Source organism: Mobula hypostoma, chromosome 11 (genome assembly GCF_963921235.1).
Source record: "Mobula hypostoma chromosome 11, sMobHyp1.1, whole genome shotgun sequence".
NCBI lineage: Eukaryota > Metazoa > Chordata > Chondrichthyes > Myliobatiformes > Myliobatidae > Mobula > Mobula hypostoma.
This window is the reverse complement of record NC_086107.1, coordinates 37,832,683-37,857,522: the sequence shown is the minus strand read 5'-3', so window position 1 is coordinate 37,857,522 and position 24,840 is coordinate 37,832,683. Positions and strand designations below refer to the sequence as shown.

General features: G+C 40.3%; 1 protein-coding gene across 1 annotated transcript in view; it reads right to left on the bottom strand.

The window, feature by feature from the left end:
- Positions 1 to 24,840, bottom strand: part of LOC134354261 (USP6 N-terminal-like protein) — a 181,742-nt gene that overhangs the window by 52,541 nt on the left and 104,361 nt on the right. Inside the window, exons 8-9 of the mRNA XM_063063165.1 lie at positions 3,208 to 3,256; positions 2,705 to 2,825 (exon numbers count right to left, since the gene is read on the bottom strand). Of these exons, the coding sequence (XP_062919235.1) occupies positions 2,705 to 2,825; positions 3,208 to 3,256 (170 nt within the window). The remainder of the gene's footprint in view (positions 1 to 2,704; positions 2,826 to 3,207; positions 3,257 to 24,840) is intronic.

Here is a 24,840-nt window from a genome sequence, read left to right as displayed (position 1 = left end):
GTAAATTTATTACCTGAGATTTATCTTCTTGCAGGCATTCACAGTAAATACCAGAAACACAATAGAACCGATGAAAGACCGCACCCAGCAGGATGGACAAACACTCAATGTGCAAAGGTCAACAAGGTGTGCAAATACAAAAATAAATTAAAAAGGAAATAATAATAATAGTAAATTAAACAATAAATATTGAGAATATGAGATGAGGAGTCCATGAAAGTGAGTCCATAGGTTGTGAGAGCAGTTCAGTGATGGGGTGAGTGAAGATGAGTGAAGTTATCCCCTCTGGTTCAAGAGCCTGATTTTTGAGAGGTAATAACTGTTAAGAGTCTAAGAGTGGATAATAAGAGTCTCTTTTTGCATGCTGGTTACGAAATAATCATTGTGGTCTCTAGTTGCTGTTACCCTTACACTCTAACATAGATGTAAGATCACCCATAAAAATGTATCTTAATCACACCTGATACTAAATTTTCAAAAGAAAATGCTGAGACAAGTTTACTCCATACACATTAGTATGATGATCTATATAAATGCTATGGTCACAGAATATATTTTACACTACATGCAAAAACCATCTTCATTTTTCTGTCAAGTTGAAAAAAGCTGACATTGACTATAAATCACTGAGGATGTTCTTAATAAAGAGTAATATTATAAAAAGTTTTCCCACCCATTTTATTCAAATACATTGTCAGCACTGAGGAATAACAAATACTAGAAAATCTAAGAAACAGATTAAGACTTGCTAAATCCCTGGTGTTAACAGCTGAGAGTATTTTAATGTTTATCTCTACTTCATCAGCAAGGACAAATTTAATGCCATAATTTTACTCCAACTTGAGATCGTATCATGCTGCTGTTTAATAGTAATTTCCTCTTCACGTCCTTTATTATTGGCTAAGACTGTAACTCGTTATCACCTAGGTTTTATTAGCAGAAGGGCATTCAATAGTCTACATTTTATAAGACCAATTTGTTGTACCTTTTGGATATTTATCACACATCGGTCAATTGATAAAATACTCATTTACAGCTCATTGTAGAATGGTTACTTTGAACAACAATGTTACCATGATTAGTGGAATTATTTTCCACGTTATCCCTTTACTGCAACACCAAACATGGTAAAGAATGGAAACAGCTAATGTTGGCACCAATGTTGGAAAACAGGCACACTTCAAAGTAGTCCTCTTGGCTTAACTTATTTTGCTGAATTGACGCCACAGTTTAAATCTCTAAAATCGCCTGATAAGCATCTTTAAACAACTAATCATCATGCTTTTCTTCTCCCCAAATTTCCAATACTCACAGTAAATCAAAGAATGTTCCTTTTTGAGCGGTATTATAAATTAAGTGTTCTAGAGAAACGCTGGCAACTGAAATGAAACATGCACATAATTGTTCGTTTGTTATGTGCTGTGTCGTAGAACAATCATAACTATGATTGCTCTTGACAAATTCTTCTAGGCAGTGTCTCTACAAGACAGATGACCCCAGCTATTACCAACATTCTTCAGAGATTGTCTACCTGGCGTCAGTGATTGCATTATCAGGACGTGATATGCACCAGTTGCTCATATGACTATCCATCACCTGCTCCCATGGCTTCACGTGACCCTGGTCAGGAGGCTAAGCAAGTGCTACACCTTGCCCAAGGGTGACCTACAGGCCAGCAGAGGGAAGGAGTGCCTTACACCTCCTTTGGTAGAGACTTATCTCTACCCCGCCACCCAACGCATGGTAATGCACATAATAGAATTGTAAAAATTGAGGATGAATAGAAAAAAGAAACAGATTTCCTCATTATTGTTTTTTCTTATTATTTATTCTTAATACTCCTTCCTTTAACAATAGTTATTTTATACTTTTGCAAATTTCAGTGTTTTACTTCCACCAAATATCTGTATTTAATTTTGATTCTATTTCTACCATTTTACTCTCCAACATCTCTGCTTTTGTATGTTGTGCAAGCTATGCTTTAGCTACCATCCCTGTTTGACAATGCAACTTGTGATTTTCTGTCATGACTTAAATTTAGCAAACTCTTTGTTTCAAATTGCTGTGCTTAAAATCATGGAACTCTTATGGCCACTTGACATTATGCCAATTCTAAACAGAACAATCTTGTTCATCTCGTTCCCTCATTCTTTTCCAATGGTCATACACACTATTCTCCTCTGGGAAACATGTTTCCACCACACCTACAGGCAGCTAGTTCCAGTTCATAATTGCTCCCTGCATAAAAGCTTTTCCTCACATCGCCAGTACTTCTGTCTCAGATTTTAAATATATTCTTGTTGATCCTTGAATCACCCGTTAATAGGAACAGTTAACATGAGAAAGTCTGCAGTTGTCAGAGATCCAGAGAAACACACACAAAATGCTGGAAGAACTCAGCAGGTCAGGAAGCATCTACGGAAAAGAGTAAACAACTAGGCTGAGATCCTTCTTCAGGAATAGTTTCTCTGATTCATATAAATCAATCATGATTTAATTTTATTTGCTTGAAATAAACAACCATAGCATTTCCAATCTAACCTTACACTAAAAACATCTCATGATGTACACTTAGGATTCTTACAATTTACAATAATACTGTGATAAACAAATGAAAATGTGAGTTTGCATAAATTAATACTTGATCAGGAAGTTCAGGCACTGATAAATATTTAACATCCTCTCTGGATGCTGAGGCACTTACCATGCATTGCATGCTTCTGATCAGTCAGTAGTTGAGAAAGAGCCCAGAATGCATCTTCTTCATTCAAATACATTAGCAGAATGGCTGCAAGCTGGCTCATTCCTTGACAGTAGCTCACCTCCTTGAAAAACATGTTCATTTTAAAATATAACAGAAAGAAGAAAAGAATTTGTAATAAATTGGATCGTAATAACACTATCCCTTACAGAAAAATTGCCTTGGAATTTATCACAAATATTTAATGTGTACTGTTTTACTCAGAAAAGGAATACTGCTTCATTGTTTTAGATTACGTTACATAGTTATGGCTTTAGCTGTTTTTTGTTTCCTGTTCACCTTCTAGCTTGTACTCCTTCCTCTCACCCAACTTCTTAATCTGGCTTCTTCCCCTCTCCCTTCCAGTCCTGATGAAGAGTTCCAGCCTCTAACACAGAATGAGCTTTGTAACATTGGATTATTTGTATAACATTACTATAAAGAATCTGTAAACTAAATATTCTTACCGTATTGTATACAGAATAGGCGATGAGTACATGAAATAAAGCTTGCTGTCTGTTTAAAGAAAATTAACTATAATTAGAGGTGATGCAATTTAGATGATACAGCTGAACAACATTCTCTGTTCTTGATTATTTGTCTCTATTACATTAAACAACTGTTGTATGATTGCAGGTAAGTCCCAAATCAAAGCTGAATCCCACTAGTTTGGCAGAATGGTCACTATTACACAGAAAGGATGACTGGAACATGAAAAATATTAACAATGGTACAGTATATGTGTTCTTCCAAAGCAATGGATCAGGGATGTTGTTTGAGCATATCAAATGAGACATTTGAATACAAATATTGCAATTAACTTGTGCACAGAAATCCTGGAACTTTTTTCTAACATATACCAAACATCAACCAGACCAACTCAACATTCTTATTCTTACCCTAGCACAGCAGAGGAGATAAGGAATACTATGGATGAACCGCACATATTATTCTATGTATCTGTAGACTGCATATTATACTATTATTTATAGGAAGTTATATTTGTTTTTGATTATTTTATGTGCTGTTCAAATGTTTGTTAAACAGTGTGCAATAAAGGTTGTATTCAATAAAGAATTGATTTTAGCCATTTAGGGACTTAGCAAGGCTTAATTTAGATACCTATAAGATTTCAAAAGAAAGGAAGTAGCAATCTGAACAAAATTTTTTAAATGCAGAGAATGTGCTATGATACTAGAGAATTTGAAACCCTTGACCTTGATGACCCTGAAAAAGTGGTAGGCTGAATATTAGGTTCCACTGCTCTGACCTTTTGTTAACGGTTCTGAACATTGTACTCACTGCTGAAAATGGACACTCTTTAAATATGAATTTGATTGAAATTGCCAAATTGCCAAATTTCAGATGAGAATCAACGAGCAGCAGAAAAATTAAAACACTGCAAACATATGATGCTTGCACAGCAGTTTCTTTAGTCTGACTTGAAAATGGAAGTTGAGAAACTTGAGAAGCCTGATGAACTCTCCGGTCTGGAATTTAGCCAGTGCTTGGTTGTTAGTAGCAGAGCCATGATGCACTGCAAGTTTTGCTATGTGAAAAGACACAGGCCAAAACAAAAAGAACAGCCATGATAATCAGATAAAGAGTCAAAGTCAAGCTTATTGTCATATGCACAAGTACAAGTATGTACTGGTGCAATTAAAAACCTGCTTGCAGCATCTTCATAGGCAGCAATATATAGGCAACATTCACAAGAAAAACAATCATAAATAATATACAATTTTTAACAGAAAACAATTAGAGCAAAAAAATCCATTTAAGTGCAACGTGGTCAAAGTGGTCATAATGTTGCTAAACTGTAGTGACTGCCATTTTGCTAGTTGGTTAAAAAACCAGAAATCTGAAGGGAAGTAGCTGTACTTGAACCTTGTGATTTGTGACTTCAGGCTTCTGTACCTCCTGCCCTATCGTAACTATGAAAAGATGGCATGGCCCAGATTGTGGGGCTCTTCGATGATAAATCTTGCCTTCTTGATGCAGTGCCTCCTGAAGATATGACCAATGGTGAGGAGGGATGTGCCCATTATGTACAGGGTAGAGTCTACTACTCTCTGGAGCTTCTTACATACAATTTGAATTGTTGTACCTGAACACAATGCAACCAGTCACAATAATCTCGACAGTACATCTCCTTCACCTCCTGAGAAAGCAAAGATGCTGGTACAGTTCCATTATGATCATATATGATCATATCTATGTGCTGGGCTCAGGAGTGCACGTTTGCCCTCCTATATTGATGGTCAGTACAAAGGAGATGATGTTACGGGGGGGTGGTGGGGGGAATCAGATTTCAGACAAGAGAAAAAAAGCAAGGAGAGCAGAGTAGAGAGAGGGGGAGGGGGAGAGAGAGAGGAGGGAGAGGGAAAGGGAGAGGGAAGGGGAGGGGGAGGGGAGAGGGAGAGGCAGAGGCAGACAGAGAGAAAAAAGGGGGGGCTAGAGTGCAAGGGGGAGAGAGGGGAAGGGAAGGGGGATAGGGAGTGGAGAGGGGGAGAGGGAGTGGAAACGGGGAGAGGGAGGTGGAGAGGGAAGAGGGAGTGAAAACGGGGAGAGGGAGGTGGAGAGAGGGGGAGAGGGAGTGGAAACGGGGAGAGGGAGTGGAGAGAGGGGAGAGGGAGTGGAGGAGGGAAAGGGAGTGGAGAGAGGGGAAAGGGAGGGGAGAGGGGGAGACGGAGGGGAGACAGGGAGAGGGAATGGAGACAGGGAGAGGGAGTGGAGACAGGGGGAGAGGGAGTGGAGAGAGGGGAGAGGGAGTGGAGACGGGGAGAGGGAGTGGAGACGTGGAGAGGGAGTGGAGACAGTGGGAGAGGGAGTGGAGAAAGGGGAGAGGGAGTGCAGAAAGGGGAGAGGGAGTGGATGGGGGAAAGGGAGGGAGAGAGGGAGTGGAGGGGGGAGAGGGAGTGGAGAGAGGGGAGAGGGATTGTTTATATAGTTGATGAATTATTCATTACTTTCTCAGTGGAAGATTGTACCATTTCTTAAGATTCTGTACTTTCCCCAAATCCATCATGTTAATGATAAGATACTTTGTATGTGGGCCTAAGGGTAGTTGCACAAAATGCTGTGGACTCATATTTTCCAAAACCAATTACTCAAACAACGTGTGGTTCATTCGTGGACATAAAGAAAGATTGGCAAGTACATACCAGGTTTCAGGCAGTAATAATGATACCCTATTTTAAAGTAACTGATTGAGCCAGAATGATTTACTAAAGGAAAAATACTATAAGCATAGACCACAAGACTATAAGGCAAAAGTGGAATTAGACCATTTGGCCAATTGAGTCTGCTCTGTCATTCAATCTTGACCGATTTAGTTTTCCCTCTCACCCCATTCTCCCTCAGTCTCTCCAAAACCACTGATGTTCTTACTGATCAAAAACCTATCAACCTCTGTTTTAAACACACCCAATAATTTGGCCTCCACAGCTGTCTGTGGCAATTGATTCCACTAGTTAAAGAAATTCCTCCTTATCTATTTATTATTTATTTATGTTCTCACTTATCCTCATCTCTGCTCTAAAGTGATGTCATTTTATTCTAAGGCTGTGCCCTCTGATCCCAGACCCCCACAATTGGAAGCATCCTCTCCAACTCCTCTCCATTTAGGCATATAAATATTTGGTAGGTTTCAATGAGATTCCCTCTCATTCCACTAAACTTCAGTGAGTACTGGCCAAGAGCCATCAAATGTTCCTCATACGTTAATCCTCTTATCCCTGGAATACTTATAAACCTCTTCTGGATCTTGTTCAATGCCAGCATATCTTTCCTTAGATACTGCTCCCAATATAGTCTGACCAATGTCTTATAAAGCCTCAGTATTCCATCTTTGCTCTTATATTCTAGGCCTCCCAAAATGAATGCTGACATTGCATTTGCCTTGCTTACTACTAATAACCTTTGGGGAACCCTGCACAAGGACTCCTAAGTCCCTTTGCACTTCTGATTTTTGAATTCTCTCTTCATTTAGAAAATAAGCTATGCCTTTATTCCTTCTACCGGATGCTTGACCAAACATATTCACTATATTTCATCTGCAAAATGTTTGCCCATTCTCCCAATCTGTCCAAGTACTTTCTACAGCTATCTTGGTTCCTAGCAGCACCTCCACTCATCTTTGTGTTGTCCACATAATTGGCCACAAAGTCAATAATTCAATTATCCAAATTATTTAGCATATAACATGAAAAGTAACAGTCCCAACACCAATCCCTATAGACAACACTAGTCCAGGCAGCCAACTAGAAGAGGCTTCCTTTATTCCTACTCTTTGCCTGCTGCTAGTCAGCCAATACCCTATCCATGCTAGTACCTGTCTTATGGGCTCCTGTCTTGTTCAGCAGCATCATACGTGGCATCTTGTTAAAGGCATGAAAATCCAATTTAACAACATTTGTTGACTGTCTATTTTGCTTGCTATTTCCTAAAAAAATTGCTACAATTATCAGGCGAGCACACCCCTTAAGGAAACAAAGCTGACTTTAGGATATTTTACCATGTGTTTCCAAGTACCCCAAAACCTCATCCTTAATAATGGATTCCAACATCTTCCCAAGCACTTAAGTTAGGCTAACTGGCCAATAATTTCCTTTCTTTTTCCTGCCTCACTTTTTAAAGAGAGGAGGTCCTCTGGAACCATCCATATCGTGATCTCTTATATTATATCTTTCAGAACCCTACTTATCACCTTATCCATCTTCAGTTCTTTCAGTTTCTCAAGTACTTTCTCCTTAGTAATAGCAACTAGAAAAAGTATCAATCCATATTCAAGAATTAAAGCAATGACAAAGACTCTGATGTTTCCACATAACTATAACTGCACTCAACAAGAACTAACGGCGATGCACTTTATGGCATTTCAAGTATTTCATTTATCTTCAATAATTCATTCCTCTGATGTTCACAGTCCAGAGAGCAATGCCTAATCATAAAACTGACCCTGATATTAACTCATTTACCATGAGCCTCATTTTTTTTTATCTACTTCGACTTAATTCTAAACCATTCCAATTAAACGACATTGAAAATGGAATTAAATATTTAAATTCTTACTTTATGGCAACCTTGTATGTCTTTCAACCAGAGCCCCACCCCCTTCTCTCTTCTCCATAGCTCCATCTGCCCATTATCCTCTCCATCTCTCCCTCACTTCCTATGGTATTCCTATTGTCTACCAGCTGATGTTTCATCTCTCCTCACTTCTACATACTAACATTCTTTTCTCTACATTCCCATTTCTGATGCAGGAACTTGACCTAAAATGATGCCTATTCCTTCTTTTGCCTCCACATATGCTGCTTGAGCTGTTGAGGTTTTTTCCAATAGGTTATTTTTTTCTCCAGACTCCAGCAACTGCAGGTTCTTGTGCCTATATATGGCTGTCCAGTATATTGAAATGGGTAAGCTTTTAACTTGGCCTAGCTGGTACAAAATTAATGGGCCTAGATTGGCTGCCAATTTTATATTCCCGGTTTCCCACCATCAAAATTTACTTTCTATTGACTAGTTGAATCTGTGTTCTGTGCTCCCTTTGTATTCCCAGTTTAGTCCACTCAGGCCTGATTAGCACTTGAACAGGCCACAACTTGGATAGTAGACTTATTAACAGTAGACTTATTGCTTTGGCAAACATGGTCAAATCAGCAGACTTGAAGCTAGTCCCGCCTTGAATTTCAGTCACACGGTTAACACTTCAAAAACGTAAATCATGCAATTTATTTCAATGCTTTTTATGTTCACCTTGACTGTCAAAACATGGAGGAATCATCAAACTCCCACATCCTCGATTTCAGTCTCTGAGGCTGATGTGCATGCAGACTTCAAGAGGGTGAACCCAGGAAAGGCATGTAACCCAGACTGGATAATTGAACAAGTACTCAAGACCTGTGTTGATCACCTGGCTGGAGTGTTTACTGAGATCTTTAACCTCTTGCTTTGGCAGTCTGAGGTATCTAGCAGCTTCCAAGCAGGCTTCAATTATACTGCTGCCCAAGAAGAATGTGGTGACCTTTTTGCTGCCATAAGTAAGAAAGTAGAGGAGACTTAGGACTCACACCACCAAGTTCAGGGACAGCAACTACCCCTCAACCATCAGGCTCTGGAACCAAAGAGGATAACTCCATTCAACTTCACTTGCCCCATCATTAAAATGTTCCCATAACCTATGGACTGAATTTCAAGGACTTTGTATCTCATGTTCTTGATATTTATTGGTTAGTTATATATTAGTATTACTTCTTTCTTTTTGTATTTGCACAGTTCATTGTCTTTTGCACACTGGTTGAATGCCCATCCAAGTTGGTGTGGTCTTTCATTGATTCTGTTATGGTTATTATTCTATGGATTTATTGAGTATGTTTGCAAGAATTTGAATCTTAAGGTTGTATATGGTGACTTTGATAATAAATTTACTTTGAACATTGAACTATCTAGTTCTGTCATTTTTGAATCATGCTAAAATTTCTTGCAAGATTTCTGTAACACTTGACTAGCATGAGACCTGTGCTATAGAAATCCCCACATGCACATGATTAAAGCAGCCACAGATTTAATACTTGGTTTTGGCTTTACATTAAGCTGGCATGCAAGCTACAAAAATTAAGACTTAGAATTTCTGCATTTCTGGTCTGCTCATATTGTCTAGGTGGTTATAAAACACTTGTAAGTTTGACAACTGCATCAAAATGTAGCATCTAAGAGCCATATTATACATTGTTAACAATGTATAATCATACTATATGTGCATTCCAATTGGATTACACAAATAGATTTAATTTGACGTAAGAGTAAGAAAGAGTTGTTTGCTTTTGTATGTGAAAATAAAGCCTGTAAAGAGGAGAGCCTGGAAGTTCACCGGTGCAACAGCAATAATAAAGTTTAAAATAATTATAGACAGAAAGAAGAGTAGCAGTAGCAGTAGGCTATTCAGGATTTTGAGCCAGCTCCACCACTCAATATGATCACGGCTGATTATATAAATTGAGTAACCAGTAAAACGCAAGCCATTAGAATCATATTAATTTAAACTTGAATATAATTAATAATTTTGTCTCAATTCGCCTCTGTGGCTGAAAATTCCACAGGTTTATTACTCTTTGTATGAAGAAATTTCTCATCTTAGTTTCAAATGCCCAAATCTACATCCTAATTCTCAACTTTGCTACCACCAGGAACATTTTTCCTGCCTCCAGTTTGTCCAGTCCAGTCAGGATTCTGTAAGCTTCAATTGGCCAATCATCCCAATTTCTCTTCCTTTTTTGGGCCTGCTAACCCAGGAAGTAGTATAGTGAAAATTTGATACACTCCATCCATAGCAAATGCATTTGTTCCTAAATGAGGCAAGAAACACTACACAAAATACCCAATATGTGGTCTTACAAGCCCTTGTACAATTCCAGTTAGACTTTGTTCCTGTACTCAAATCCTCTCACTAAGAAAATAATTTTCCTTCTTAGCAGCCCGCTGCACCTGTAAGTTTATTTTCATCAATTGTATATGGACTAATATACAGTTCTTAATATACTACTGTTCAAATAATGTTATCTTCCTGTTTTCATCACCAAAATAAATTATCTCTCTGTAACTATGTGGGTTACCTCTGGGTTAGCCTTCAAAAACTGGAGGTTAATTAACTCTTATCAAGTTCTCCCACTCTTCTACACAGTAAGGGCAACTTACAGTACCTAATGAAGCTACCAATCCAGACATCTTTTGGATGTGGAATGAAACTCAAGCACTGGGAGGAAATCCACATGACTACAGTGAGAATGTGCAAACTCCACACAGGATGCATCTGCGGTCAAGACTCAGTAGAAATCTCTCGTGCTGTGAGAATCATCTCTCACTACACCACTGTCATTCAACCCCAGTCTACCCCTACCAAATATACAATGTTATTCTAGACTTCGTTGAACAGGCTCAATTTCCAAATCTGTAGATATGAGGAGGACAGTAATAAATTTAAGGAGATATAGAGAGGGTAGTGGAATGAGCAGATAGGTGGTAGATCAAATTTAATACTAAAAAATTATTCTACTGTAACAGTCTAGAGGGAGCTGTTGGGAGGGTTGGGGTGTACAAGAGCCCTGTGCAGAGCCTTATTCATTAGGTTAATATGTTCATTGCAATTCTTTGATTATTTGGGAATTATATCAATTTAACAAATTTGGGCATGATTTTGAGAAAGTTATTCAGTTTTGGTGTGAAATTTTCCTGTACCTTTAAGTATACTGATCTAAGCAATAACTGGCATTGTTCACTCTCTTAGGAAGCAGTCTTTATTAATGTTGAATGCTCCAAAGTACTTAAAGGGCCAGTCTCAATTCACCCGCAATTTTGACAAATCTTTCTGAAAAACAAATTGAACCAAATTGAGTTTCCAGTTACCACATCACTGGTGGTTTTGAGTGTTTTTTTCTGCAAAAGTTTAGAGGACAGAAATGCTAAAAATAAAAATAGAGAAACAATACTATGATTATCAGGTGAGAACTGAGTAAAAACATGTAAAAATGTGTCACTCTCTTATTACCACCTCTTGCCAGAATACAGGCTACTTTCCCATGATTTCTAGGGCTAATCATTCATCCAGATTCAGTTCGAGCAACAAAATAAAAGGAAACTGTTTTATAGACGTACATACTTTGTCCATTTAGTTGATGTAGTGAAATTCTAGATAGGTTGATCTTGGCCAATTTGCTGAGGTGATTACCCTCGTTTTGATCTTTTGACGTCTGAGACTGAATTGACTCATGCAGCTACTTCCTGCTTAGCAGACTGGCTGTTGCTTCTGTGCAGAAAATGCTCCAGGATGGCAAAATATTTAAAGTGCCTAGTCATTCATTATTTCTCATTTATAAATATTTAAGATACACAGCCATGTATCATTTCTCATTCTGTTGATGGAAAATATAAGCAGGCATAATAGCAATAGCAACCAGAGTTCACGGTGCAGAAAGATGCCAATCTCAAAGCAGTCACAACATTTGGTCAATGTTTTGTCTTTAATATCCATTTACCGATGTTATTATACACCAGCTTACAAACACCCACCTTATGTACAGGCTGTACATATGAACAAGCATTTGGGAAATAATTAATATGTATTCAGAAACAATTAACCTATATCTGGAACTCTGAGTTCAGCTTAAGTCCTAGACCATAAGATATAGGAGCAGAATTAAGCCATGTGGCCCATCAAGTCTGCTCCAAATTTTTTAATTGTATTATAGCAAGAGTACTGTGCCACTGAAGGGTAATGTTAGCATTACTTCATATTTTTCCCCTCTGGTACAAAGGATTCCTGAAGTAACTTCATGAACTTTTACATGATGTAATAGTAAAATCCACAAATACTACCTTTCATTACCAGTCTAAGCTCTTTCATTTGCTCAGAAAGTATTGAGTATGACTTTCGTCCATTTAATATACTCTTTGAGTCATTCTTTTCCCACACGCTGTGTACTTATTAATGGCTTCAAATGTACACACATATTGCATTTTGCAGCAAGTATTGTGGTAGACGTGTGCACTTTAACCAGTACAAATAACGGATGTTGTGGTTACATTCAAAGCTGTAATTCAAAAAAGGGATTCCAATGACATTGTGAGAGAAGTGCTTATCGTTGGTTTATGAGTTCAAGGTGTAAGCTCTTTTTAATTTATTATATGATTCTCCCTCAGTAGTTGGTAGTTACGGTCATGATATATAAAAATTATATTTGCGATTTTATTCTAGTCAGTCAATAAAAATTGTAGATTTCATTCCAAAATTTGCAGGTTTTAAGAATAAAATTTTACTTACAATTCAAATTTTAAGTTAACAAACAAATCAACTGTCAACTTTTCATTTTACATTGATCCACAAACTTCATAGATTTTGCTGAGCTTGTTATAACACTAAGCTATCTATAAATTTTACAATGACACCATTGGCAAGGAGGCTTACAGCAGTGAGACAGATTGGCTAGTTGAGTGGTTCTGCAACAACAACCTCACACTCAACAAGATCAAGGAACTAATTGTGAACTTCAGAAAGGGGAAGTCAGGAGAACACATGCTAATCCTCATTGTGGGGTCAGCAGTGAAATGGGTGAAAAGCTGTAAGTTCCTGGATGTTAATATCTCAGGGGATCTACCCTGGGTCTAACACATCAATACAATCACAAAGTGGCCTATATTGCAGGAGGCTGCAGAGGGTTATGGAGTTAGCCAGTTCCCTCGTGAGCACAACACTTTCCATCATCGAGGACATTTCAAGAGGCAATGCTCCAAGATGGCCATATCCATTATTAAGGATCAAAACTATCTGGGACAAACCCTTTTCTTGTTACTACCATCAGGGAGGAAGTACAAGAATGAAGACCCATAGTCCAAGAATTAGGAACAGCTTCTGCCCCACCACAATCAGATTTCTGAATAGTTATGAATATCACCTAATTATTCCATTTTTGCATGATTTATTTTTGTAATTTATAGATTTGTATATTTTTGCACTGTACTGCTGCTACAAAAAACAAATTCAACATCCTAGGTCGGTGATTATAAATCTCTTCTGGCTCTGAAATATTGCTGTTCATATCCTAAATTACATCCCAAGTCCTGGTTAACAATGTGCCTGATGACCTATCTTGTCTTCATCTGCCACCAAAATCACTCTTAAAATTTTCATTGGAATATTTCCATTACCTAATACCTCTCTATTACTGTAACATTTTTCATTAAGGAGAGAGCTTAAGCAGGTTGGGAACATGGAGAATAAAGGGTGATATTATAGAGGTGCAAAAAGATCACGAGGGGTATAAATAGGATGAACGCACACACTTTCACCCAGGGTGGGGTATTATGAACTGGTGGGGATAGATTTAGAGTGCAAAGGGAGAGACTTAATACAGATGAGGGGGCAATTTTCTCATCCAGAAGGTAGCCTGTACATGGAATAATCTGTCATAGAGAGTAGTTCACAACATCTAAAGGCACTTGTGCAGGTACATGGATAGGAAAGGTGCAGAGTGATATGGGCCAATTGCAGGGAAATCAGACTAGCTTATATAGACGAGCTTGGTCAGCATGGGCCAGTTGGGCTGAAGGACCAAAGGTTTATGCATCATAACCATATGACTATGATCAACATCCCCTAAAGCTAATTACATCTACAACCACTACGTCCTGACCTCAATCATTTATCAACTCAAACAGGATCCTGATGCTCCTCCTACTCCTAACAGCCGTTCACTGTCCCATGACCTGAACTCAACCCTTGAGTTCTTGATCCATCCTCCTTGATGCCCTCACGCTGTTCACTCGTGTGCATCTTTGCAAGTCATTATCCATGTATTACCCAGCTTCTCCCACAATCTACGGTAATGATGTATGCATTTTTGTAATGGCATTCCCTCACGCAAAACATGTATTTGTCAATCACACACTGCTGCTCCAATGAAGCTTTGCTGATGTAAAAGACTTCCTAAGCTTTTGTCTTTTATAATTTACTCTTGCACTTTCATTTGATAGTTCCTAAACAACTACTTGTGGTGCAGCGGGCAGCAACCTTGCCGTTTTTTTAGCATTTTTGTCTGTTTTTTCACGAGGCTGAGTTGCTAGCTTGATGCTAAACCCAGCATGGATGCAAAGCTTGCAAGGAGCCAGCTGGATTCGAACCCAAGACAACTTGCCTCCAAGTCTGGTGTGGATGCCAGTACACCACTAACTGGTTCACTTTGCACTGATATCAAATGTACTTCGTTTTTACCTACACTGCTTGAGTTCTGCTGCACTGAAGCAAGAATAACAGTGGTAGCTTATGAACTTTTGCCTGCATCTTCTATATTAGCAAATTATTAAAAAGGAATCCCTTTGTCTGTATCACAAACAAGAGAAAATCTGCAGATACTGGAAATCCAAGCAACAGACACAAAATGATGGAGGAGCTCAGCAGGCCAGGCAACACCTATAGAAAAAAGTAAAGTCGATGTTTTGGGCTGAAATGTCAGTTGTACTTTTTTCTATAGATGTTGCCTGGCTTGCTGAGTTCTTCCAGCATTTTGTCTGATCTTTGTGAGCAATGATTGGAATATTTCTGTGATATTTTACAATTAAACACATTACTTCATTAATTTAAAATGTCTTTAAAAGTTTTTCTCCTTTAGACAATTGGTATTAAAATGGTTAAGATTGTATTATCAGCAATTTACAAACCACAAAGATTTAACTTAATTTGTAGATCAGTCTTAGTAACACAGCAGAGTACACCACATACTCGAGATAGTAAACTGGAACTGTAATTAGAACAAAGAAAAATTCATTTCCTTTAAAAGTTAGTGCTATTTGTAAACCTTCATACAATTCTTGAGATGTGAAAGAGCATTTAGGTTTTTTATGGTTCACTCCTAGATCTTCACAAATTTATTCTGTTATTTTAATTTTGTTTTTCTGCCATTATATACCTTAATGTGATTTTTTCTGTCTTTATCTGTAAGAGACCCATATTAACTTAGTTAATCTGTAAAAGCAATTCAATCATATTCATAATTCATCTGCCTTGTTACAAATGCTGTATGTATTCAGATAAGAAGTTTTCAGTTTTGTCTTCTTACTACTTTACTTAATTTCACTCTACCTGGAGGTATACCCTTACATTTATATACAGGTACTTTGCTGTTTTAATAGGGGAGTTCTGTAGGAAAATGATATTGAGACAAAAGATCAGCCAGGATCTTGTGGAATGGCAGAAGAGGTTCAAAGTAACAATTAGCCAGTCCTGCCTCTTATTTATTATCCTTTTTCAATGCAGCCTTATCTTCATTCTTGACATATTTCTGTTATCATTCTCCTATGCTTGATATTTTTAGATTGCCTCTCACTGGAATCTCTTCCCTAACTATTTAGTTTCAAATTTTTTCCTACAGAACCAGGTATTCAATTTGCTGTGCCATCGAAACTCAAATGAAATTCATCCTCATGAAACAGCTTTCTGGTTTCCCAATACTGGTGCCAGTATCCCATATACTAAAACCATTGCACCCAGATAAATCTCTGAACTACTCATCCAACCCTCTAATCATATTGACCTGGTCAATGCCAAATGCACATAGCTTAGGTTGAAATCCAGAGGATATTAGTTTTGTGTTCTTTTTAATTCGTACCTTAGTTTTCATACTCCCTCAGCATCACCTTCTTCACTGTATCTATGTTGCTGGTTTTGACAATAGATGACAACAAATGGTCTTTCTTCTTCCACTCCGTCTCTAGCTCTGACAAAATGTCCTTAGCCTTGACACTGAGAAATTCTGGATGGAAGTTTCAGTGAACAGAACTAGCAAACATCAGAATGCTTTTTCTGGATTTCAGTTCAGCATTCAACTCTACTGTCCCACAGACCTTGGTGAACACACTCCTGCTCCTTGGTCTAAATACACGACAGTGCGGCTAGGTGTTGGACTTCCCTGGTGCCCCCCAGGAATATGTGCTGAGTCCATTGCTGTACACACTGCTCATACACAACTGCATGGCCAAACACCAGAGTAATCAGATTGTCAAGTTCATTCATCACACGACAGTGGTGGGGCTCATCACCAACAACAATGAGATGATCGACAGAGAAGTGGAAGAGCTCGAGGCCTGGTGCGAGGCAAATAACTTCCTCCTCAATGTCAAAAAGACAAAGGAGATAGTTATTGACTTCAGGAAAACTCTTTGCACCAATGCCACAGCAGTGGAAGTTGTGAGCAGTTTCAGTCTCCTTGGAGTGCACATTTTCACAAACTTTCATGATCTCAGAACCTACGTACAGACAAACCTGTGCATAGCATCACTTTAAGAACATACAAAAATCTATGTATTTGAGCTATTATACATATTTATATTTATTGTGTTTATTATTATTATTGTGTTCTTTATCTTTATTGTCGCAAACATGAGGAAATCTGCAGATGCTGGAAATTCAAGCAACACACACAAAATGCTGGTGGAACGCAGCAGGCCAGGCAGCATCTATACGAAGAAGTACAGTCGATGTTTCGGGCCGAGACCCTTCATCAGGACTGACTGAAAGAAGAGATAGTAAGAGATTTGAAAGTGGGAGGGGGAGGGGGAGATCCGAAATGATAGGAGAAGACAGGAGGGGGAGGGATGAAGCTAAGAGCTGGAAAGTTGATTGGCAAAAGGGATACAGAGCTGGAGAAGGGGGAGGATCATGGGATGGGAGCCCTGGGGAGAAGAAAGGGGGAAGGGAGCATCAGAGGAAATGGAGAGAAGGCAAGGAGTTATTGTGAGAATAGGGTTGCCAACTTTCTCACTCCCAAATGAGGGTCAAAAGTAGCAGTCTAATACGGGACACTTGTGTTTACCCCGAGAAAGACTACCATGACCATGAAGCCTTGCATGGGCACCTATGTTCGCATGCATGACGTGTGCATACATGACGTGCCGGTTTTTTTTCTATAAATTGGTTTTGGAGATTCTGTTCAGTGAAACTACACAGTACATACATTATTTCTACTTTATATAAGGCTGTGTATTTATCATATCATTCCTGCTTTTACTATATGTTAGTGTTATTTTAGGTTTTATGTGTTATTTGGTATGATTTGGTAGGTTATTTTTTGGGTCTGGGAATGTTCAAAAATTTTTCCCATATAAATTAATGGTAATTGCTTCTTTACTTCATGTCATTTCGGCACGAAAGGTTTCATAAGAACACTCTACCTCAGCAGGGGAAATACGGGACAAGGGCGGTTCCGTATGGGACAAACCAATTTAGCCCAATATACGGGATGTCCCGGCTAATACAGAACAGTTGGCAACCCTATGTGAGAGGGACTGAGAGAGAAAAAAAAGGGTGGGTGGGTAAATAAATAAATAAATAAATAAATAAATAAGGGATGGGGTAAGATGGGGTAAGAAGGGGAGGAGGGGCATTAATGGAAGTTAGAGAAATCAGTGTTCATGCCATTAGGTTGGAGGCTACCCAGGCGGAATATAAGGTGTTGTTCCTCCAACCTGAGTGTGGCTTCATCTTGACAGTAGAGGAGGCCATGGATTGACATATCAGAATGAGAATGGGACGTGGAATTAAAATGTGTGGGCACTGGGAGATCCAGCTTTCTCTGGCGAACAGTGCATAGGTGTTCAGCGAAATGGTCTCCCAGTCTGCATCGGGTCTCACCAATACATAGAAGGCCGCACCAGGAGCACTGGATGCAGTATATCACACCAGCTGACTCACAGGTGAAGTTTCGCCTCACCTGGAAGGACTGTCTGGGGCCCTGAATGGTGGTGAAGGAGGAAGTGTAAGGGCAAGGTGTAGCACTTGTTCCGCTTACAGGGATAAGTGCCGGGAGGGAGATCGGTGGGAAGGGATGGGGGGGGACGAATGGACAAGGGAATTGCGTAGGGAGCGATCCCTGAGGAAAGCAGGAAGTGGGGGGGGAGAGAAAGATGTGCTTGGTGGTGGGATCCCATTGGAGGTGGCGGAAGTTACGGAGAATTATATGTTGGACCCGGAGGCTGGTGGGGAGGTAGGTGAGGACAAGGGGAACCCTATCTCTAGTGGGGTGGCAGGAGGATGGGGTGAGAGCAGATGTGCGTGAAACGGAGAGATGCATTTGAGAGCAGAGTTGATGGTGGAGGAAGGGAAGTCTCTTTCTTTAAAAAAGGAAGACACCTCCTTCATTCTGGAATGAAAAGCCTCATTCTGAGAGCAGATGTGGCGGAGATGGATGACTTGCGAGAAGGGGATGGCATTTTTGCAAGAGACAGGGTGGGAAGAGGAATAGTCCAGGTAGCTGTGAGAGTCCGTAGGCTTATAATAGACATCAGTAGATAAGCTGTCTCCAGAGATAGAGACAGAAAGATCAAGAAAGGGGAGGGAGGTGTTGGAAATGGACCAGGCAAATTTGAGGGCAGGATGAAAGTTGGAGGCAAAGTTAATGAAGTCAACGAGCTCAGCATGCGTGCAGGAAGCAGCGCCAATGCAGTCGTCGATGTAGTGAAGGAAAAGAGGGGAACGGATACCAGTATAGGCTTGGAACATGGATTGTTCCACAAAGCCAACAAAAAGGCAGGCATAGCTGGGACCCATACGGGTGCCCATGGCTATACCTTTAGTTTGGAGGAAGTGGGAGAAGCCAAAGGAGAAATTATTAAGAGAAAGGATTAGTTCTGCTAGACGGAGGAGAGTGGTGGTAGAGGGGAACTGGGTAGGTCTGGAATCCAAAGAGAAGCGGAGAGCTTTGAGACCTTCCTGGTGGGGGATGGAGGTGTATAGGGACTGGACATCGATGGTGAAAATAAAGCAGTGGGGGCCAGGGAACTTAAAATCATCGAAAAAATTCAGAGCGTGAGAAGTGTCACAAACATAGGTGGGAAGGGATTGAAGAAGGAGGAATAAAACAGTTTCGAGGTATGCAGAAATGAGTTCGGTGGGGCAGGAGCAAGCTGAGACAATGGGTCTACCCGGACAGGCAGGTTTGTGGATCTTGGGTAGGAGGTAGAAACGGGAAGTGCGGGGTGTGGGAACTATGAGGTTGGTGGCAGTGGATGGGAGATCCCCAGAGCTGATAAGGTTGGTGATGGTGTGGGAGACAATGGCCTGGTGCTCCTTAGTGGGGTCATGATTGAGGGGTAAATAAGAGGAGGTATCATCGAGTTGTTGCTGTGCCTTGGCGAGGTAGAGGTCAGTATGCCAGACTACAACAGCGCCTCCCTTATCAGCGGGTCTTATAGTAAGGTTAGGACTGGTGCAGAGGGAGTGGAGAGCAGAGTGTTCGGAAGGGGTGAGGTTGGAGTTGGAACAAGGTGTGGTGAAGTCGAGATGGTTGATGTCCCGTCGGCAGTTAGCAAATAAGAGATCCGGAGCAGGCAGAAGACCAGAGCAGGGTGTTCATAAAGAGGAGGAGGGTTGAAGACGGGAGAAGTGGTTATCAGTGGGGGTGGGAGAGTCCTGGTTGAAGAAGTAGGCTCGAAGATGGAGCCGGCGGAAGAAGAGTTCAGCGTCATGGCTCACGCGGACAAAGGTAAGGCCCTTACTGAGGACAAAGCGCTCTGCCTCAGAGAGTTGAAGGTTGGAGGAGCTGGTAAAGACCTGCAAGGATGAGAGCTGGGATCAGAGGGGGGAGGGAGGCTGGTAGTGTTAGTGGAGAGGGGAGGGTTGGGGTGAGAGGAAGATGGAGCCTCTGAGGGACCAGGAGCTGACGATGGGATCTGAGGGAGTATTGTGTTTGTTTCGTGCTGCATCGGATCTGGAGTAACAATTATTTCATTCTCCTTTACCCCTGTGTACTGGAAATGCCATTAAACAATCTTGAATCCTGAATCTTGAAACCTGAACTACACTGCCCCCTTTCACTGCTAATTCTTTTTTCACTGACATTGGCTACAAGAATTGCACACCTGTTGGCCAAGTGCGAGGCTGACTTCCTCTAGTCTTAGCCTCACTATTACATACATCATGATAAATAAATTCCACAGTAATGGCAACACACATCAAAGTTGCTGGTGAACGCAGCAGGCCAGGCAGCATCTCTAGGAAGAGGTACAGTCGACGTTTCGGCCCTAGAGATGCTGCCTGGCCTGCTGCGTTCACCAGCAACTTTGATGTGTGTTGCTTGAATTTCCAGCCTCTGCAGAATTCCTCGTGTCCACAGTAATGGGTTTGAAATTCTCCTGGAACAAAATAACTTGGTAATTTTTCGTCTCCTTGTTGAATTGCATATATTAGTCAGGAATTCCAAATCTCAACTGAAATTCCTTGAACAACATACTCAATGTTGTATATTCAATATAAATATGTTTATCATGGATCATAAAATTTTCATCAGTTCCTATAATACCACAGTTGGAACACATCACTTGTCCTGCCTTGTCTGTTCTAACTGAATTTGTTTAACCATCACAATTGATCATGAATTTGAAATGCCATATTTAAGTTTGCTGACTGTTGTGGACCGAATCAAAGCTGGTGATGAATCAACGTATTGGAGGGAGGTTGAAAATCTGGCGTATTATTAACTACACGAGGAAGAAATTAGAGGTCCATGAGTCAGTCTTCATCAGGGGTTAAGAGGTGAAGAGGGTCCAGCAACTTAGAATTCCTCGATGTTATCATTTCAAAGGATCTGTCCTGGGTCCAGCAGGTAAGTGCCATTGTATATAAGGCACAGCACGCCTCTAATTCCTTAGAAATTTGCACAGATTTGACATGTCATCTAAAACTTTGACAAACTTATATACATTCGTGGTGGAGAGTATACTGACTGGTTGCATCGTGACCATGGGAACACCAATGCCCTTGAACTGAAAAACCTACAAAAAGTAGTGGATACACCCAGTCCATCTCAGATAAAGCCCTCCCCACCACTGAGCACATTTACTAGGAGTGCTGTTGCAAGAAAGCAGCATCCATCATCAAGGACCCCCACCATCCAGCCCATGCTCTCTTCTCACTGTTACAATCAGGCAAAAGGTACAGGAGCTTCAAGTCCCACACCACCAGGTTCAGGAACAGTTATTACCCCACAACCATTAGGAATTAGAGGGGATAACTTCACTCACCCCAACACGGAACTGATTACACAACCTATGGACACACTTTTAAGGACTCTATAACTTGTTTTCTCAATATTTAGTGCTTATTTATGCATTTATTAATTATAATATTACTAGTATGTATTTGCACAATTTATTGTCTTTTGTACATTGGCTGTTCGTCCATCTTTGTTGTGTGTGGTTTTTCAATGATTCTATTGTTTTCCTTTGTATTTTCTGTGAATGACTGCAAGAATATGTATCTCAGGGTAGTATATCGTGACAAATATGTACTTTGATAATAAATTTACTTTGAACTTTGAACTACTCACAAATGATTGATTGAATTAATAGCCTTTAAACAGTTCTATTGATAAGTAACAACAGACACAAAATGCCAAAGGAGCTCAGTGGTTCAGGCAGCATCTATGGAGGAAAATGAACAGTTGACGTTTCTGGCAGAGACCATTCATCAGGACTGATGCTGCCTGACCCGCTGAATACCTTCAACATTTTGTGTGTGTTGATCCAGATTTCCAGCATCAGGAGTCTCTCGTCACCCTATTGAGATGTAATAGGGGAGAAAAGACAAAAGAATGTGGTTCTCTTGCAGGCAAACAGCAGAATACATCTTGTGGATTGTGAATCTGTTCATTACCCATTCATAAATCTGTTGGCAGAGGGGGAAGAAGATGTACCTAAAACATTGAGTGTTTTTCATCTTCAGGCTGTTGTACCAGCTCCTTGATAGTAGTAGTGAGAAAAGGGCATATCCTAGGTAATGGGGATCCATAATAAAGGATGCAGAGTTCTTGAGGCATCGCTTTTAGAAGATGCCCTTAATGCTGGGGAGGCTAGTGAGCAAGATGGAGCTGGCTGAGTTTGCAACTTTCTGCAGCATTTTCAGATCCTGTGCAGTTGCCGCTCCATACCAGATGGCGATGCAACCTGTTAAGATGCTCTCTACAGTACATCTGTAGAAATCTGCTGGAGTCTTTGGCTTCTTCAGACGCCTAATGAAATATAATGCAGTCATGCCACCTTTATAATTGCATCAATATGTTGGGCCCAGGATAGATCTTCAAAGAAGTTGACACCCGGTACTTGAAACTGCTCACCCTTTCCACAGTTGATCCCTCAATGAGGACTGCTGCATGTTCCCTCAACTTCCCCCTTCCGAAGTCCACAATTCCTTAGTCTTACTGACGTTGAGTGCAAGGTTGTTGTTGTGAGACCACTCTACCAACTGACCTACCTCACTCCTGTACCCTCTGAAACGTGATTTCAACAGTTTTCTGTAAATTGTTCCTTGAAGACAGCTGTAAAGTATTTAATTTCTGTATCTTTCCTTAATTCACAAGATGTATTCTGCTGTTTGCCTGCAAGAGAACCACATTCTTTTGTGTTTTCTCCCCTTCTTACATCTCAATAGGGTGACAAGAGAGACTCCTGATGCAGGAAATCTGGATCAACACACGCAAAATGTTGAAGGAATTCAGTGGGTCAGGCAGCATCAGTCCTGATGAAGGGTCTCTGCCAATGTCCATTACCTCACTATTTTTTTCCTTGTTTTGCTCTCTTTTTGCACTAATTCAATTTTATATGCAGTATATTTGTTCTTATTGTAATTTATAGTTTTTATTAATATATTCCTGCTGCAAAACAGGAATATGCCAGTGATATTAAACCCGATTCTGATTCTGTGGTTTAAAATGAATGAAGATGAAAGAAATTTGTAATGTGTGGGGAAAAAAGCATTGCTGGAATTAAAGAGACTGAGAACCCTATTATCTGTTGACCTGCATTTTAAAGAGTTAGCACTGATTATCATCTTGCAAAATTCCTTAGTTTCCAGAATTATTGCACTAATTGGGTGGTAGCAAATATAACCTAAGTTTTAAGAGAGGAAGAAAGAAAAATGGAAACTAGTGTTAGCCTGACATCAGTTGTGGAGAACCTATGCATTATTATTAAGGAATCGCTAGATAAGCATTTACAAAATACAACAGGATTGGGAAGAGCCATTGTGGATTAATGAAATTAAATTTGTTAGAGTACAATTACTAAAGTTGCAGAAAGCAGATTAGCTGATGATGAACCAATCTATGTGTTGTATCTGGACTTCCAATAATCCTTCAATAACCTCTTAACCACCTTTTATACTTGGACCAAAAGAATGGGGCTATACATTGGCATTAATGTAAATAGGTAGAAAGTGGAGTAGAAATAAACAAATCATTTTCAGGTGTGCAGGTTGTGTTTAGTGTGCTGCTGCTGGGAATGGTGCCACTGTTGTTTATAATATATATCAATGATTTTAATGAACAGAACAAAGGGAATATATGAAAGTTTATTGATAATACAAAGCTGAGTGCCCATGCAGGTGGTGAGGAAGATGCAGAGAAACTTCAAGAGTACATACTTTTCTCCTCCCTGTTCTTACACAATCTTAACCAATTGTCATGTCTTTTTGCTTTCATATATCCAAGTCCAAATTTCTTTGTATAGTCAAATCAGTACAGGAGGCCTCATGCCTTAGCAAAGGCAAATAAAAATAAGGCAGGGACAAGTGGAGTGGACATTGTTGAAGTGGGCCAGTGTTAAGAGTGAGGAGGCTTTGGATCATCAGGCTTGGGTGAGGTAAGTATCTTCTTCATTCTTCGCCCGTAAATTTATAATTAGAGATTGGCTGTAGGGGCTGTGTTGTGTTCTTTGTGTGAGACGTGGGAATTCTGGAAGACCTCAAGCATCCCAGATAACCACATCTGCACCAGGCGCACAGAGCTGGAGGTCCACAGAGAACATCTTAAGGAACTGGAGCTGCTAGTGCAGTGGCTCAGAAGGGAAGGGGGGGAGGACTATTTAAGTGATAGGGGAATCCATAATTAGAGGAGCAGACACAAGATTCTATGGACGCAATAGAGACACTCGGATGGTATGTTGCCTCCTAAGTGGCAGGATCAGGGACATACCGAATCTGGTCCACAGCATTCTTAAAGTGGAGGGTAAGCAGCCAGAGGTCTTGGTACATATTGGCAGCAATAACATAGGTAGGAAAAGCACGGAGGTCCTGAGGAAAGGATTTAGAGAGTGAGGTAGAAAGCTGAAAAGCAGGACACCTAGGGTAGCAATTTCACACCAGTGAGGGTAAGAATAGGATGATTTGGCAGATGAATGCATAGCTGAGAACCTGGTGCAAGGAGTAGGGTTTCAGATTTCTGGATCATTGGGATCTCTTCTGGACAACGTATCATCTGTTCAAAAGGGATGAGTTACACCTGAACCTGAGGGTGATGAGTATCACTGAAGGGAGGTTTTCTAGAGTTGTTGGGGAGGGTTTGGTAGGGGATGGGAACGAAGTGATATGATTACAAGGAGAGGCAGTGTGCAGTGAGACTGTCACGAAGGACAGGCAGATGACAGTGCAAAATTGCAGTCAGTGGGATCGTGAACACGGCGCAGCACATGACACAAACCAACCTTCAGTCCGTGGACTCACTTTACACCGCACACTGTCGGAGCAGTGCTGCCAGGATAATCAAGGACATGACCCACCCAGC